Below are 19,254 nucleotides of genomic sequence, written 5' to 3' on the forward strand. Positions count from 1 at the left end.
ACTGTGGAGGGACCATTTGTGAAAAGTATCAAGACGCACGCCACAAATAGGATGAGGAACTGGGCCAAACACCCAAAAAGGATATCAGCGTCAATTATATTTATACATACATAGGTAAGTATGAACGTTCATGTGTATTTATATAAATAACATATGTATATTGTATTAACTTGGCCTAACAATATTTCCTTCTCTTCGATTGGATCTTATGTTAAGGGGGTATTCTAGTGTGAATTTTGAAAAAATCGAATTTTTTTGCGCTATTTTCAAAGTTTAGGCATTTACGAACATGTCATTAAGATAATTTTTTAAAATTCCTATTATTTCATGAGTTATAGCTTTTTTGGTGGCATGACATTGGTTCCGATCCGTCTTGTCTGAAAACTCTGAACGCGTTTTTCTGAAAGCTACTACTAATTTTTTTTTCCTCACCGCAAGGATATCTCGAGTTCTAATAAACCGATTTACTTCAAATTTGGGGAGGATGTTCATTATACACTCCTTCCTCGGATAACTCTAGCTCGAAACTATAACTTTTTATTTAGTATTTAAAATAAAATCGGTATTGTTGAAAAAAAAAATGCAAAAAGAATTTTTTTTTAATTGGATTTAATTTTATTTAATTTGTTTGAGAAAATTTTTTATTGTGAAAAAAATTTTTTTTTAACTTGTCCAAGGCTCATTCGATAGCGGCATCTATAATAATTAAGAATCCGTTTCGTTTTTATTTTTCAGATCACCAGGAGGGTGGGAATAATGCACGCCAGGACACCCTCTTGTTTTTGGACCCCTACTTTGACTGCGCATAATTTTGTAAATTTTAATTTTTTTATTGGAGGTTGAATTAGTTTTAAAGGTTTTTTTCGAAGATTTGGGGCTTTATTGTGAAAAAACGGTACAAAATATTTTATTCGAAGTATTGGCCATCGCTAGCTACAACTTTCGCCCATCTTTCGGGCAATTTCCGGATGCCGTTTCTCCAAAATTCCGGCCGCTGCTTGGCTATCCATGACTCAACCCATATTTTGGTAGTCTCGTACGAGGAGAACCGCTGGTCCGCCAAATCGAGACTCATATGCCGGAACAAATGATAATCGGAGGGAGCTATGTCTGGACTATACGGAGGGTGGGGTAACACTTCCCAGCCAAGCGTTCCAAGGTATTTTTTGACAGGTTGAGCAACATGCGGCCGAGCGTTGTCATGTTGCAAAATAACCTTGTCGTGCCTTTTTACCGTTTCCGGCCGTTTTTCTTTCAATGCCCGGCTTAAACGCATCAATTGCAGTCGGTAACGATCCCCCGTGATTGTTTCGCCCGGTTGGACCAGCTCAAAATATACGACGCCGACCTGATCCCACCAAATGCAGAGCATGATTTTCTTGCCGTGAATATTCTGCTTGGCCGTCGACGTTGATGCGTGGCCGGGCAAACCCCATGATTTTTTGCGTTTTGGGTTATCGTAGTGGATCCATTTTTCGTCGCCAGTCACCACCCGATGCAAAAAACCCTTCCGATTTTGTCGCTCGATCAGCAATTCGCACGTAAAAAATCGCCGTTCGACGTCGCGCAGCTTCAACTCGTACGGGACCCAATATCCTTGCTTTTGGATCATTCCTATCGCTTTTAGACGCTTGCAAACGGTTGATTTATCAAGGCCCAATGATTCAGCAAGCTCTTCTTGGGTTTGGCACGAGTCCTCGTTTACCAATTCCCCCAATTCCGCGTCCTCGAACTTTTTGGGCTGGCCAAGACGCTCCTTGTCTTCGGTGTGAAAATCACCACTTTTGAATCGTCGAAACCAGTACTCACATGTTGAAATCGACGGAGTATGGTCTGGATAGGCCTCCTGCAGCAATTCACGGGCTTGGGCTGTATTTTTTTTCAAATTGAAGCAGAAAAGCAAAGCTTCCCGCAAATTGCATTTCGACGGCACGAAAGTTGACATACTCGGAGCACGAAAACACTGCGTTGTTTATACTTCAGCGAAATGACAGATACTGATAAACAAAGCTTAGGGATGAGGCTTTGTCATGAATATATATTCAGTATTGCCAACGCGATAAAGTGATGAATAGCGCCATCTGTGTGTCACCTTTAAAACTAATTCCACCTCCCAATAAAATTTAATTTTTTTTGGGTTAGTATTATCTAATAATCAATAAACAAATGATAAAAAATGGATACTCAAATTTTTTTTGTTTTCCTTTGTACAGCGCTTCAAAAACAGGGCGAAATTCATGCCCCTACACTAGCAGACCCCCTAATTAGACTGCAAAAGTCTTTCTAAATTAACTCACCATTTAAAGTTGCGTATTTTTTTAATAAATTTATTTCTTAATTCTTCGGATTTTTTCACTCTTTTATTCAAAAAGCATGCACTCTAGGGCCAGTTGAAATAATCACGGAGCGCATTTCCGCTGCCTAATCAAATGGAAAAACTTTGTAAGTAAATGGCATGCATAATTGGGCTGGCATATGTGGAAGTACACATTTACATATAAGTATATGTATGTACATTTAATAGGATGCATTAGTATGCATTACATGCTTGCAACAAAGCCATTGTTGTGAAACATATTTGTACATACTCATACATATGTACGTATATGTTTATCCACTTTATTTTATTTCTTCACTGCACTTATCAGTTTAGAGAAAGGAAGAGTAGCTCGGCTCAGCTCAGCTTGGCATCAATGCTGCAATTTATAGTGCAAAGTCATATTTAATTACACACACTTAAATACTTGTGATTTCGAAAGGCAATGGCACTAATTAAGTGATAGGCCAACTGACTGGCTGGCTGGCTAGCTGCTACGCTGGAATTGTGCTGGACTGCAGAATGGGCGCTAGAGAACATTATATGAAGATTAAACAATTTTAGAAATATAAACACACATACATATTCATTCTTAGGTACATAAGTGTGTAAGTAGTCATAGATAAGCTTAGTTCATTTTTCTGAATTTTTGCTTTTCAACTACATTAACATAATGACATTTAATTGGATCAAACCGCAAATAAGGCGCATTAATGGGGATTTGGTTAATTAAAAATTTTATTTGGAACGACTTCTCTTAACTATTTTTTTCATAAGCAGCTCAATTTATTCTGATGAAGAACTTTGATGTTATATGAGACATACATTTTGCGAAAAAAGTAAAGGGAGTTGATCATTTAAATTCCTCATTAAAATTGTCTATAGATTATAGAAATATACAAGGTGAAGTGCAAAATAAACAAGACCGAGCTAAAATAGAAACGGGACGAGTTTTGTTCTGATAACTTCGAGTTTATTTATTAAAAATAGTGCTCTCTGTACACTGTTTTGCGCGATCTAAAAGCTTTTTGAAGGAGTGTTTCAGGTCATTGACCGGAATGTTCTTCGAGATGTCGGTACAAGCCTTTTGGATGGCCTCTACGGACGCAAACCGTTTTCCTTTCATAGCCAAATGCGTTCTTCCGAATAGGTAGAAGTCACAGGGAGCCATATCAGGCGAACACGGTGAGTGATTGATGGCTAAAATGCGATTTCTATTCAAAAAATCAGTCACAAGAGCGGATTGATGAGATAGTGCATTATAATGCAATAAGCGCCAGCTTCCTCTTTCGCAGTATTCAGGGACTCCTTGTGGATAATTCCCTTAGAATCGTAAAAACAAATGACCATCGACTAGTTTTTTGACTTCTCCAAACGCGATTTTTTGGGTAGTGGCTCGCCTAGGGCCTTCCATTCGGCACTTTGACGCTTAGCTTCAGGTTCATGTTGGAAACACCACGTTTCATTACCAGTTACAGTTTTACAACACTTTTCGTTATTAATTCTCGTCTTTTCTCGTCTCTTTAGTGAGACCTTTCGAATGTTGAATTCTGAGCAATTTTTGGTCCTCAATTAACTTGTCCGGAATGAAACGTGCACAGACCTTTCGTAAGCCCAAATGATCAGTTAAAATGCGGTGCGGTATATCGATGTTTTGGAGATATTTAACTCCGATTCCATGGACTTCAACGAGCATTTCGGTTCATTTTTGATAAATTTACGAACAATTTCGATGGAGTTTTCAGTGATTACTGATTTGGGAGGCCCGTATGTTCATTGTCATTTATGTGCTGAACTCCGGCACAGGATAGACAATCATTGCCATAAACTTTTTTCATCAATGTCAAATCATCAAATGTTTCGGCCAACGTTTTACCGATTTTAAAACAAAATTTGATATTAGCTCCTTGTTCGAAACTCAGTTTTGTACCGATGACACAAACAAACTGACACTTTAGACGCAATAACTTCGCTTCCACTGAACCGAATGTCACCAAGCTTTCATTAGATGCCAGCTGAGGATGTAACCTCCAACGCACTAACTTAACAAGCGAAACAACCGAACACAAAAAAGTTATGGCAGTTGAAACAAAAGGAAGGTAAAACCACAGTTAAATTGCGCGTTTATTGATTTTTCTCAACTTTATTTATGTATTCATATTTTTATTAGACGTTATTAGATATTCTTCCTTAATTTCCTATTTCATTATGCCATATTTGCTACAAAAATAGATATTTATATAGGTGGTTATATTTATTCTCGAATTTCTCTTCACTATTTTTTAATTACAAGTTAATATATTATTCACCAATAAATTTGGTTATTTTTTATTGTTTTTCTAAATTTTTTGTATTCTAATTTTATGTTTACCCCATGTTTTAATTTTTCTTTCACTTAGATTTTTTAATATTTTTTTTTTTTGTTATATATATTTTATTTTTCTCATTTTAATTTTTATTATATTTCTCATCCAATATCATCCAATTACCTCACTATCCTCATCGGCATTCAACATTTCTTTTTTTCGCCGTTCACTTTTAACCGATTCTCGTCTTTTCGCGCCGACTTGTATTTCATTAATAATTTCACTACGTACATTTGTAATCGACTAATTTCGCGAGCGGTCAAAGTTGTCAGTTTTATATTAAACGGCTGTAAGGCACGAAAGAAAGGGTGTCGCTCAATATGACATGGTAGTAAAACATCATATAAATATACCAGCCTACATTCATTAAAAAACAGAAGTAATTGTCAATGGAATATTTGTACGAGAGACGACTGATAAGTACATAGCCTAAGTCATTTTATTAGAGGAAATAAAGTTGTTTGTAATTTTTATATTTCAATAAACGTCTATCATAGCTTAAAGATTCCGAGCTCGATTTGCATTGAGGACATATGTCACTCGTTAAAATGCTTGTAGAAATAGTTTTCTTCCACCCAGCGCACTCCTGCTTAGAATAAATTGTTCATAGAAACCGTCTGCCGTTCGAAATTGTAAGGATGTAGAGACCTCATTTGTATGAAAATATCAATAAAAATACTCGAAATGGAGCGCAAAAAAATACATTTATTCTTGAAAAGAGTGCTGTTTCATGGCAGTCTTCATTTCTTTGAATTCGAAAAATCTGCAACATCAGCTATACGCTCGGTTTTATTTCTCCTAATAACGAGAAAAACTCCTGGATATCAGTTTAGGAATATAGGATGGCTAGCGGAACTCTGTCAATCTTTTGAATTCTTTGATTTGTTCTGCATTACAGGTGGCTAAACTGATACGTTCTCTTGCAAAATCAGCGCGCCATATTACGCGTCACAGAAGTCATATTTCTTCTTAAGGACCCATCCACAACTTTTTCTTACAACTACTTCTTCTTATATGATTCTGATTATCAGTTGAGACGGAAAAATGTCCATAACAGCATCAAATTTTATTAGTTTTTCATACCAAGTGCGAATGGTCATTTTTAATTTAGTCCTTCTATTGTGGAAAGCCGCGGACGATTTCGGGTCCGCGTTACAAACATGGATTTTGAATAGAAGGATATTTTCACCGGAACAACAGGAGTGACTATAACTCATATATCATACTATAGCTAATACTGTAGTATTGATTATTCATGGTAGTGATTTTACTCCTAGAACATCCTTCATACCCGCTTGTACAATAACTTACTTTTTTGACTTCATGCAAATTGTTGCCCTTATAAAAAAGGTATTTTATTTTCAATGAATTCTATTTGATATCAAATGTAATGAGGTGGGTACAAGAGAACCTGTGGAACTATATGCTACTATTCGGTTCTCTAGAAAACTAGAGTATGCTACATTGATGCTCTCTGTTTTGAATGATTAGAATGTATCCCTGAACTGGAGTTTGAGCGGCTCCTGAAATTCGCGAACTGTACGCGCAACTTGAGTGATGCATATTTTGGCTAAAATAGAACTCTGATCTGTTATCGCTATTGGATCCAAATGGTCTCTGCGTGTCCGGTCTTTGGCCAGCCAACATAACCTAACCTATTTTATAAGAAGTTTCTATGTTATATGACATTTTTTTGTGCGGAGCGGAATAGCGGAACACTACAAGGTGGCGCAAAATTAATCCCCCTATACGAAGATTTATAATTTTTGCAAATGACATTGTACGTGCATAATATTTTACATCATTTTTGTGAACTAGACAGCTGCAGTATACAAACAGACAAGCAATGTAGCGCATAAAGGTCAGAATAAATATTTAGTAAAAAAGTTAGGTATAAAAAAAAAAACAAAAAAAAAAACAAAAACAAAAAAAAAACAGAGATGATAAATTTTGCGCTACCTTGTAATTTTGTGCTATTTTTTATATAAGTATATAATTAATTGAAAATAAATAGAAATTTTATGAGAGTAAATATGAAAAATAATCAAAATAAAAATTCGTGACATCGACTCGACGCGCCATCGAGTGCCATCTAAGATTAAACGCCTTTAGATGAGAATCACTATTTTCTACTTTTCAACTATCCTTTCTTCTTCTCTAACAACATAAAAATCCCTCAAATCTGTTTGAAAAATTCTGTTAAAGTGACCGATTAAAATTCTGAGTCATTCCAGTAACACAGAACCGCCTATCGTACGAAGGTTCTACTTATTGTTATGCGTTGCTGTGATTCAATGGTTTACATTTTTAGGAATCATACTGGCGTACACAGTATAGAAATCAAATAGCTGCGTCCTAGTAAGAGAGTTACGCTTATAAAATGTATCTTAATCGACCCGAACTATTTCAAAACAAAATCTCAAGAACTCGCAAATTAGCGCCACATGCCAACCATTACTAATTTTATGCGGTCTTCACTGTTTTCACTCTCCGCGAAGGCCAGTAGACTGATAGTTCATATTTTTGTATTTCTTTTAAGATCATCGAGTATGAGGGCTGAAAGTTTTGAAGTGCTTATATATGACACCTTTTAAAAAATTCGTTTCACGTATTTCACATTCTACGGAGGCATTGCTCAAACAGCGATATTTCACAGCTGAATATGAATAAAATCAATAAAGAAGCTAGTCAATTTCAATTTGCAGCCAATAAGTGACTCAAGTACTATTACCAGCAAAAAGGCTATAAGTACCATAGAACACCCAACTACAGAGCGTCCCTCGTATGTGTATGTGTGTAATTCATTTTATTAAGCTCAACACAAGAAGGTAGTTGGGAGCATTTAAAAATAAAATTCATGAATTAAAGCGAATGTGAACTTGAACTTGAAAAATATGCTTGAGGTCAAATGTCATAATGGAATATAATTTTGAATATGAGAAAATTAATAAAGGGTTTTCCAATAACAGTTGTTATCTATCGCTATCAAGAGATGATTAACGATTTTTTATGACCGGAATTGGATGCTATTGATCTGGACCACGTTTATTTTCAACAAGACGGCGCTACGTGCCACACAAGCAACGAAACCGTTGATCTTTTACGGTTATGGAAAATTTCATAAAAAGGATATTGTCCTGTATGGGTGGTCATTTTCCTGATGTTATTTTCCACTATTAACGGCATACCTTCCTCTTTATAATGAAATAAACATCCGATCATTTATTATATATTAAAAAATAGCATTTTTATTTGAATATAAAAATATTATAACACCTCTTATTTGAGAACCTTTATTAAAAAATTTTAATAACTTCAATTAAGTATAACGAGAAACCCCTAAAATAATAATTAAATAAATGTTTAAAATTACTTATAAAAGTCCCACAAAAATGTTAGATCTCTGATGTCCGGTTCCACTAATACATTTTAAATTTATCAGATTAAATTGACATTTCAAATAGCAAAGCTGTGAATTGAAATGTACAAATTTAAATTTGAATTACTTGATAAAATTTAAAGTTTATTGGTGGCACCGGGCCTAATCACTTTCAACACAGTCATTGCCCACCCTAATGTGAATATGTACATACCTACATTTGTATGCTTGTATCCTTCTATCACCATAAAATATCATATTTAGTATTTGTCTATCTAATAAAATATGACTGGATTGCCGTGCCCGGCGTCTCTTAGCACACCCTGCAGGGAAATTCATTGGTGCTGAACTGATGCGCTTCTAATAAATTTAGAACCATAACTAGTTTGCATTACGCAAAGTATCTAAAATTGCAATGAAATGCTCTAAATTTCTGAAAATTATTGATAATACATACATACATGCATACATGCACAGAATTTGTTTCGTTTTTTCGACTAAAGAAGCTAAAAGGAGTATTGAAATTGTTTTTATAAGAAATTTAACGGTACTCGTATATGAGTGCATCCATTTTTGGGCCTTTGGCCGGGCTTTTGTCGCAATTTTGTGATGTGTATCTAGAAATATAGGGACTGACCTACATTTGTCTGAACGCCAGATGTCTTTAATGAGTACCTTTTTTGTGGTAAAAAACAGTGGGTAGAAATGTACTGCCGGTTGAATTCACATTGGTATTTATGGTCGAAATGCGAAGAGATGGCTAAAGTTAGTAAAAAAAAAATATTGGCTTCTGACATTGGATATTTTCTGTCCACATAGAACCATCGAACTCAGTACTAAACGAATGTCAGTTGGCTACTTGGTTACGATGACTATGATGAATACATTTTGAGAAGTTTTAATTGTAACTACATTATTGCTACGAGTTTTGTATTCCGATGTCTTAAGAATGAGTAATATTCCTTCTCTAAAACTGGAGGATATTTACAGGCTTACCAAAGAATCTGGAAAATTCTCATAGGATTAACTACCACTGTCTCTATCTCTGTTCTTTCCTATCTCTTTCTCTAAAACTTTTCTCCTTTCCTCCTTGACTATCTACTCTCTTTCCAGAGCACTAAACATAATGGGCTTTTTAGCATGCGTGTTTTTGTAGCTACCAAATCTCTTGGTGCTCCTTGGTTCGTCCAATTAAAATTTCAATTTCAACCACATTAATCTTCTTTAGTTCGAAGTTATTATATGAAAATAACACTGGTTCAATATTTAGCAGGCCTTTTGTTCACTTTTCCGGAAAGGCAAGCAAAATTCAATTTCCTATTTTATTATATCATACATCTTGAGATTTGATAAAACAAATTAAAAAAACTCTTTCTTCTGTAATTTCTTGGTTTATTTCGTCCATCAGCAAATCTGGATTTTGTTGAACTGAAAGGAAACCTCTCAAAGTCGAATAAGTTGACTTTCGAAGCTCTACGGATGTATATATAATATATAGGTGCATAGGCAAAACAAAAACAAAAAAACAAAAAAAAGGGGGAAAAGCGGTACTGTTTCTTCATTGATATTATGCTTTTTATTAAGATTTTAAGACTCTCGTAAATATACTTCGGAAAAAATATAAAGATCTATGCGAGCCGCACCGATTTGAAAGTATATCCAAAAATCTCAATATTTTCCTTCCGTATATATTATACAATTTTTTAAATATTTTTATGTAGACTTTTTAACGTTAAACTCTTCTACCACTAGAGGAAAATTTTTGGAAATCATATTTTTAGAAACTAACTTTCTATATATTTCCGGATTTTTGAAGGTATTTTCTCATAAACCTTAAAATTTGGTGAATATATTATGGAAAAAGTCTTATAAATACCATATGTAAGTCTACATATATAGCCTATATACCTTCGTACACTCTTCTTGAGTGTTTGACCAAACTACTCCTCCTATTCATGGTGTCCGTCGTGATGTTGTTCCACAAATGGAAAATCTTAAAATACAAAAAAATTATTTTATAATTCTCGTGGAAAACCCACATTCACACTCTGTAAGTAATGGCAGATGCCGCTATGTATGCCATTAGTGCCGCAATGGTCCGTTTTTTTCCTAAATAGTAGTAAAAAATTGATTTCACTATTGAAGTTTTTCCTTCAGGGTACATAGTATACATTAATATGTGTATGCAAGCGTCATCTAATGGGTCACAATTAATTGCCCACAACAATTCATAGGAAAATGCACCAACACAATAAACGTACGGAAATTTCAATGTAAGCAAATGAAATTTTTAACCCAATATTAGCTGACCCCACTAGTCTTTATTTTACGTTTTCACTTCGATTCTAAGCAAATTACCCCTAAGCACTAGAAGAGTGCTCAGGAGAACGAAAGTACAGAGATAAGTTAAAATAAGAGGGGTTGTTGAGGTACTTTTTGTTGACTGTGAGTGGGCAATGTGGATCGAACGAAAGACAAAATATAAACAATTAAAATAGAAAAAGAACAAATGCCACTCTCCTCAGAGGTTAGGGCAAAGTACGTGTGCTAGAGAAATGAACAGAAATAAAACAATTTGTGTTTCAGGGTGTAATTATCCATAAGCCATTAGATCGATAGTTACGTGAAGCTCAAGTAAAGCGATAAATTAGTAGGAGTTTTTGCAAGGAAACATAATTTGGAAACGTCATTTGCCTGTTCTATTGTTTATTTTTGTTAATACATTAATATGTGCAAGGTGGCGCAAAATTAATCATCCTATTGGAAGATTTATAGTATTTGCAAATGGCGACATAGGTCAATCTTATTTGCCACTTGTGGGCTAAACAGCTGCAGCAAACAAACAGATAAGCAATGGAGCATATAAAGATTTCCTACAGTCAAAATCATTTTTTTCTATTTTTGATTTTATTTAGTAAAAAATTTATTAAAAGAAAATTGGATGATTCATTCGTGCCACATTTTATATACATACCCTCTAATCAAAATAGTTAGAATTCACTACAAGTTAAAAATTGAACAAGTTATTGTAAAGGTTAGGTTAGGTTGCAGCGGTTGTCGTGTGAGACACACTCAGGCTCATAGCCCACTGCGATGCCGCGACAGGCGTCCCTATCTCTCTTAAAATCAGTGTGTGCTTTTCAGAAATTTTAGAAAATCTCTGATTTCTGCAGAACTGAGATCTGAGTGATTGTAATGTTTTGGAAATAAAATAAAAATGTATGTCACCATATAAGAAGCAGTGACAAACTCAAGCAAATTTTTCCATTTTTGTTATATAATAATACCGTACAAACTAAAACCCAAACAAAACATGCAAGGTTCCGATAATGGATTGTGGTTTAGACGCGAAAAAATATAGCGCCATAAGCGATTTGAAAATTTACATCTCAATTTTATTTTGAAGGTGATCAAAAATTCTCTCTTTTGTACTCGTACATTGCTCTGGTAAATTGGCATACGAAACCACATTATCAGATAATAGATTTTGGTGCAGGAGACAAAAAAGAAGTGTACTTGGCAATTGAAAGCTTACCTGATATAAATTTCTCCTCTAGTGCATATTTTTATGGTAAATTGGCGTTGATAATACAAAAACAACATAATAATAAAAAGATCCGACAATGGATTCTGATAGAGGGGAGAAAAAAGATATACCTGTATAGGCGTTTTCAAAGTTTATGTCTACATTTTAGTTTAGGATGGGTCAAAGTTTTCACTCATTTGCACATTCTTATTGTAAATTGGCATAACAAACTATGGGATCCTTCCATTTTAGATGCGTGGTGTGTACACCATTTTTTTGGAAAAATAATGAATACCATTTTCGTGGAACTTTTCCAACTTTGCCTCAATCCAACCAACCTCAACCATCATCATTCGCTTCACAGTATTTGGTAGTTTCTTTCAATTGGCAATGGTCTTTTTCTTTTTCTCTTGGTTCATTTACGACAGAATCCAGCCCCTTTTCCGTGCTCTTCCTATGTTTCTTTTTTTCTATTTTTTGGCATTCTACGCGCCATCTGCCATGCAGAGCGGACCATATATTTTTCTGACTATTTTTTTTTTCGATGGAAAAAATTGTACAGGGTGGGCCATGTAGCGTTTGCTTTTTGAACCACCTATTTTTTTGAGAATGGTAATATATATGACATGTCAAATGTGTTCATAATTTACTTAAAGGTTTGACATTTACGAAATGGGACGCTATACGCTTGAACAAAATTTTGAAATATTGAAAACCTATTTCAAAAGTGGTGAGTCTTCTTCTTCTTCCGCTGTTACAGCAAATGGCGAGCGTTACTGTGACATGCTTAACGAGTTTTTGTTTCCAAAAATTGAAGAGGATGACATGGACGACATTTGGTTTCAACAGGATGGTGCAACTTGTCACACTGCCAAAGTTACACTCGAACTTTTGGCTACCGTTTTTGAAAACCGGATAATCAGCCGAAATTCCGATATCAATTGGCCACCTCGGAGCTGTGATTTAAGCCCGTTAGACTACTTTTTGTGGGGAGCCGTTAAGGACAAATGCTATGCGAACCATCCAGAGACGATTGATTCTTTAAAACATGAAATCGAAGTTGCCATTCATGAAATTGGAGCCCAAACAATCGAAAATGTGCTTAAAAATTGGGTTGATCGAATGGCCTACTATAAAGCTAATCGTGGCAGTCATTTGAACGATATTATTTCTCATTCATAAATGACAATGTTCAATCTTCAAAATAAAAAAAAAAGTTTGAAAAAGTATTGATTAGTGTTTTTTTATAGCCGATTCAAAAAGCAAATTTTAGATGGCCCACCCTTTACCATGTCTGATGCTTTAAAGGTCCATAACTCACAACCGCGGATTTGTGGATTTGTCTGATTAGCGACTTTTACACACGAAGTTTAAGGACTCTGGTTAACAGTCGCGATTTAAAGAGTTTCACGTGTAGGTAAAATGCTTTGTTCGCACAGTATATTTGATAGATGAACCAAAATATTCAAAAAAAATATCTAAAAATTGACGGTCTTCAGTCTGGTTTATAGATCCGCATGCATTCAACTACTACTCAATTGATTCCCCTCTTGCTGTTACTATTATTATGGCTCTGACATCATTGCCCAAACCTATGCAGACGATTTGACCTGTCTTATTGAAAGGCCCAAGCGCTCAGCTGTTTATAGGAAAGCGCAATAAGTGTAATGATTGATGGTTGTAGTACTGAGAAATTGGCAAAATTAAATGGTATTTATTTTTTCGGGCAGTTAGGAAGACAAAAAGAATTAAAGTGCACTTTAAAGTTAGAAATAGTTTGTTGGCTCAATTAGTAAAGCTCAGCTCACTTTATTATTTATGTAAAGAGTCTTTCAGAAGTAACACCTAGTTGGCAATAATGAATAATTTGCCCGCAGTACCTTTTTGATCATTTTTGACATTCGTCAATTGGACAGATGTATAATTTAACACGATAGAACACAATGCGTTAAAATTATTGAAATCGGTTATGAAACCTATGATGGTCGATCTCTAAGAACAAAATATCGCAAAAATTGCGTTTTTTTTCCAGGGAAGTAATCATCCAAACGGGTCGACAATTCAAAGGTTGGTGAAACATTTTGAAGAAACTGGTTCTGTCGAGTATACAAAAAGGACTGGCAGACCAGACTGGAGTTTCATGAAAAGTAAATTCTATGGGAATAAGCCAACAACGATGTCAGAGCGGAAACACAGCGAGATTGCTGAACTTAATGTTAATGTGTGCGTGAGTCCTTGAAAATTTGAATTCTCGTGTGACAGTCTATGGACGTACTCATCGAGGAAATTTAAATGATGTAGTTTTTCACGTGTAATTATTAAGAGCCGTATTTCGAATAAAAATAGTGAAACCTGAAAGAACGTATATTTTTAAATGATTTATTTTAAGATCCCTCAGCCTTCAAAATATAGTCTATAATGGCGCAATGGGCACAGCCGGTTCTACTGAACCGATTTTGATGAAATAAAATTTAAATGACGTAGAATTGATGTTGTTATCGTGTGAGGTTAGGTTAGGTTAGCCTGGTTGGCAATAAGCCACGTATAGACCTTTTGGTCTCTAGCGATACCAGATGGGGACCGACCTCTATGAAGACCGGAAGTAGACATCATGTAGGATATCAGCGCTTTTGAGACGCCCTCCAGACCCTCAAACAATGGGGCTCCCAGACATTTTAAACGCGTTTTTAATAATGCCGGACAGACGCACAGAAGGTGTTCTAAAGTTTCCTCAACATCCTCTCTGCATTTCCTGCTTTTGTCCGTGTTAGCAATCCCTATCTTATACTCGTACGCATATACAGTCAATAGATTATGACCTGTTAACATACCAGTGATAGTCCGTAGTCTTTTCGTGAGAGCGTAAGTACGAATTGAGTCAGTTGTTTGTCGTTAGTTCTTCACATAACTGTTGCTGTTTTGCCTGTGGCCAGATTAGTCCATCTAGCTTCCACTCACCTATTCATGTAGTCGCCCATTTCATTGTATATTGTATTTAACGGTTTTGGTATGTCGTTCTCTTGTTCAAAAGATAGCCTAACAGCACTTTTTGCTTTCTCATCTACTATTTTGTTCCCCAATTAAAGTACGGCGTCATGTAGTCTGTGCAACCTGAGCCCACAGCAGCCACTAACCTCCTCGCGGATTTCGCGCCAGGTTTTCCGTCATAAGGTCAATAGGTGGAATGCTGAGTATCATTTCCAGCGCCGCCGTTGGAGTGGTTATGTTATGCACAGAGAAGCGAGTCGTTGAATCCTTTCGAGTGGTATTAAGTATGCCAGTTTTCTTGTCGCAGTCCACCATACTAAGGTCCCATACAGCAATATCGGTCTAATTACTGCCGTGTAGCACCAATGCATCAGAGAGGGTGATAGACCCCAAGTAATGCCCAGCATTCTTTTACATGCGTACAACGCGTTACTGGCCTTTTTCACCCTTTCCTCACAATTGTGCTTCCACAGCAATTTACTGTCTAGTATATATTACTCCTGTTATAGTGTGAACTAATCAAAACTGCCAATTTTGGAACGAACCTCGTAAGGCCAAAAACAAAATTTTTATTTTTTAACAATACACCAAAGATAAAATACTCAAAACAAAAATAAAAAATCTTTTTTCGTTTTCTTTTTACACGCTTTTAAAAAACAACCAAAAACACCATTTAGAATGAGGCGAAGGCCTTAAGATAACATCTAGGCTCGGCTTTTGAAAGACCCTCTGTTTTCGTTTATTTATTTTGCTATTTTTTTTTAACAAAAAAAAATATATTATATATAGGTAAATTACTTTAACTTTTTTTCTTTTATTATAACCAAATGCTTACTTGTTCATTCAGATTATCGCAGATTTCAGCACTCAAGCCATTCATTTTGTTGTTGCAACAGCGATGCGATTGCATATCACCAACATCCACCGCACCACTATCGTTAACACCAATACCAACACTCACAACACCGGAATTACCGTTCATCATTGACGCTTTATCCTCGAAATCACAGAGTAATTTATTTTTGAAATTTTTCAAATTTTCCAACTTAAAACCGTTCGTGTTTGTATTATTCGTTTTATTCGAATTAAATTTGCTCGTTAATGATTCCAAATTCACTAATTTATTATTGTTATTATTATTATTATTGCTATTGTTGTTATTAATCTGTTCACTTTCACTATTATCGTCACTCAATTTATTTTCAATAAACACCAATGAATTCGGACCCGATGGCACAATATCTTCAAAATCGGCAGGATTTAAACTCAAAAATTGTTCTTGATCAATCAATATCGGTTGTTTGCCAAAATTATATTGATATTGATTACAACCCAGCGAATAGGCGCTACTATTCAGTGTCGATTGTGTGGGTGTGGTATCAAAATTGAGATTCAAATCTTCTAAACTGTCGGTGGAGCCTTTATGATTGGCATTTCTATCGCTGCCGAAACGTACGTTGCTGTTGTTGTTGCCGTTGTTTAGTGTTATTGTACTGCTGGTGGTGCTATTGCTGTTGCTGCTGCTGGTGTTACTACTGTTCGTATTCGTGGCGGGTCCGACAAATTCGAATTGGCCAGCCCACATGTCATAGGCTAAGTCGATGCTGTCGGGCTGGCTGGCCGGTTGGCTGCTCATTATGAAGCGACAGTGTGTATGTTAGAGTTTTTGTTTTCTATTATTTTTACTTTAGCTATTAGTAGCGGCAGTGTTCACTGGATGGGCTTGTAGTGAGGAGTTCAGCTAAATTGCATGGGTGTGTTGCTGAGTATTTTGAGTTTGAAGAAGTGGCACTTTTTGCGCTGTGTTGATTGCAGATTATTTTCACCTTATCTAATTTCAATAACTAATTTATTTGTAAGGAAAATCACTTGTTGGCTCTACTTCTTCGAAAGCTCTTAAGGCACTTTGTCACTGGTTGCTGTCAGAGCAGTATTGAATATTATCAAAATTTATCGTTTTTTTTCTACGCAACCTAATGCGTGTTATTGTTTAGGCGTAGCTGCAATAAATTTAACACCGCCCTGATATTTTTAAAGTTGAAAAATGTGTATATGTATATGTTGTTTTGTAATTACTACTCTTTTGAGAAATATGAGTACAACATTTGCTCATATTCTTGCTATTTTTTCTTGCTAAGTTCAATTTCCGTAAAATATTAGGATTTAGTATTTTAGATTTTAATTTCTATAACTTTATGTTATGTTATATTTATTTATATATATTTTATGCATTATATATATACATATATTTAATTTTATTTTTACACACTATATTAAAAATGTGTTTGCATATTTAGTTAAAAATAGCTTAAAATTATATAAACTTCGACTAAAATCTAGATTAGGATAATTGTTGTAGAATCGAAAGCATCTCACCAGTGGTTCATTGAACGCATAGTTAGTTATTTGCTCTTCATCTACAAACGAACGAACCAACCTACCTTAAGGCACCTTTCTGGTTTAGCATTTCGAAAACATCGGTTTTTTTCATGTTAAGATAGTTTATACTTTCAAAAATATACTTGAAAATTTTTATATTGAAATTCGTTGTAGTTTAAACGTTACAGTCCTTTAAAACGATACGACGTCCAGGTATAAGCGCGCAGGGAAATTTTAACCGTGTTTTTCTCGAAACTATTTTTTCCGAGTTGACGTTGGTAATTTCTCAAAAAGTACTGAACCGATTGATTTGAATTTTTAATATAATATATTATTGAGTAGACTTGTGGCTCTCGCGGATAGCAGAATTATAACTTTATAACAACGTAAAAAAAAAAACATTTTTTCGTTTTTCCAATAAACAGACAAAATATCTAGAAAAATTTTTTTTTTTTTTTTGTAAATCTGCTACCCACCATAGCGACATACTTTCAGACGTACCTGAGCAGCCCAATCAGTTACGCCAGTGGCATGTGTTACGTCAAGGGAAGCACTTTTTTTACTATTGTCATTGACAAAAAAATTTTTCTTAGTGCAAATAAAGAATTGATCTAATGAATAAAAACGATTTTCAATTGTTACCGATTGTTTTTCTTCAATTTTCACGTCCCTAGACCAGAAAGGTACCTTAAATCTTGATGCTCAGTTTGTAGTTTATCTAAACTCAATATTGGAATTCAAGAGATTTGCACAAAGAAAATCGAAAGTAGATTTTTCCATCTTCAAGGCTTTTGAATGGGGTAACAATTGCCACCGCCTCTGTTATATCTAGTGCCGAATCTTTTCTTGTTAGCTCATTCGCTATCTCATAACCCTCTCTATTCTAATGACTGGGAACACATTTCGAAATAATTTGAAGTTAATGGCCAGCAATTTTAGTTTCTCTCTACACTACTCTCTGTAAAACTAGTTTGGATGAAATGGAATTGGAATCTAAGGCCTTGATAGCTGCTTGACTGTCTGAAAAAATAGCTACTCTTGCAAAAATTTCGTGATTGCTTTCTGACTGCTAGTAGTTCTGCCTGACACACGCTGACATCGTCAGGAAGTCGAATTGATTTGGATACTTCGAGCGACTCCGAAAAGAGGCCAGCTCCCACACCACAGTTCATCTTAGAAAGGTCCGTGTAGATTTCGATCTAAAATCTGCCTTCTCTTTACTCCATTCGCCTCTCGACAGCGTGAAAAACGTACTGTAAAATCTTTCTTGAAGTTAACTTCGGGGATTTTGAAATCTGATTCGTTTTTGAGCTTTGAGGATCCCTGTAGGAGAATCTTTCTGTGACCGTACGATCTTGTTGTCCAGCTTGCTATGTCTCTGAGTCTCACTGCGATGCATGTAGCGACTATTTTTATGTTTAAGTCTAATGGTAACAGATGTACTAATCCACATTAAGCGCTTCTGTAGAACTGATGCTAAGCGCTCCTGAGGTTAGGAGACAAGCTGATCTTTGGTTGGGATCCAAACTCTTGTTTAGCTTGGATTGCAAGTATTTCTTTTCTATGGCGGGCCACCAGGCTAGTGCCGCACATATTAGTATCAGTCTTATAACGGCTGTGTAGGACCTATTGGATAGCTTTGGATAGCCATTTCTTACCCAACATTCTCTTACACGTTTTAAGTGCTGTATTAACTTTCTTTACCCTGTTTTCTTTATTGGATCTCCAGCTGAGTTTGAGATCTAGGATAGCACCTAAGTATTTTGCTTGTTGGGGTAGCGTAAGACTAACGCTTTTTAATTTTGGGAGATTAAAGTCTGGTATTTCAGTCTGTGGCCCAATTGCAGAGTAATACCAAAACTCGTTCGACGATCTCGCTAATTATTGCCGGAAACATTTCTGAAACTATGATCACTATGTCATACACATACGCTGCTGTCCTAATTCCCTTTCGGTCGAACTTGGAAAGGATACTGTTGACTACTATAAACCATAACAAAGGGAATAAAACTCTACGTTTGAGTTTTGCAGTGCTACTGCCTTAGTGAATAATAATCTAGTCGGCCACGAACTAAGTACACGTAGAGTACTTTCAAAGTCTAAGTATCAGATCTAGAAAACAAATAGCGAATTCACCTTGTCTCACTCTGAGCTGACAGCCACATGTAACTTCGTTTTTCAAATTATTCCTAAACAGTGGAAAACTAAAAAAATGCTGGCGAATAAAATTAAAACTTTTTTAGCCGCCCAAATTGTTCAAAAGCTTGAAAATGTCTACCAATGAAAAAAATCGAAAGAT

The 19,254-nt window shown here is 35.5% G+C and overlaps 1 protein-coding gene across 3 annotated transcripts in view; it reads right to left on the minus strand.

Annotated features, from left to right (window-relative positions):
- LOC129240178 (rab11 family-interacting protein 3) overlaps positions 1-16,587 on the minus strand; it is a 34,971-nt gene extending 18,384 nt beyond the window's left edge. The window contains exon 1 of one of the 3 annotated variants that reach the window (XM_054875778.1): positions 15,412-16,587. In XM_054875778.1, coding sequence (XP_054731753.1) covers positions 15,412-16,212 — 801 coding nt within the window. In that variant the 5' untranslated portion in view covers positions 16,213-16,587. Of the gene's footprint in view, positions 1-4,806; positions 4,890-15,411 lie in introns of those variants that run through there. The other 2 variants (XM_054875779.1, XM_054875782.1) reach the window with 2 other exon arrangements.
- Positions 16,588-19,254: the final 2,667 nt, after the last annotated feature.

This window comes from Anastrepha obliqua, chromosome 3 (assembly GCF_027943255.1).
Source record: "Anastrepha obliqua isolate idAnaObli1 chromosome 3, idAnaObli1_1.0, whole genome shotgun sequence".
In the NCBI taxonomy this organism is placed as follows: Eukaryota; Metazoa; Arthropoda; class Insecta; order Diptera; family Tephritidae; genus Anastrepha; species Anastrepha obliqua.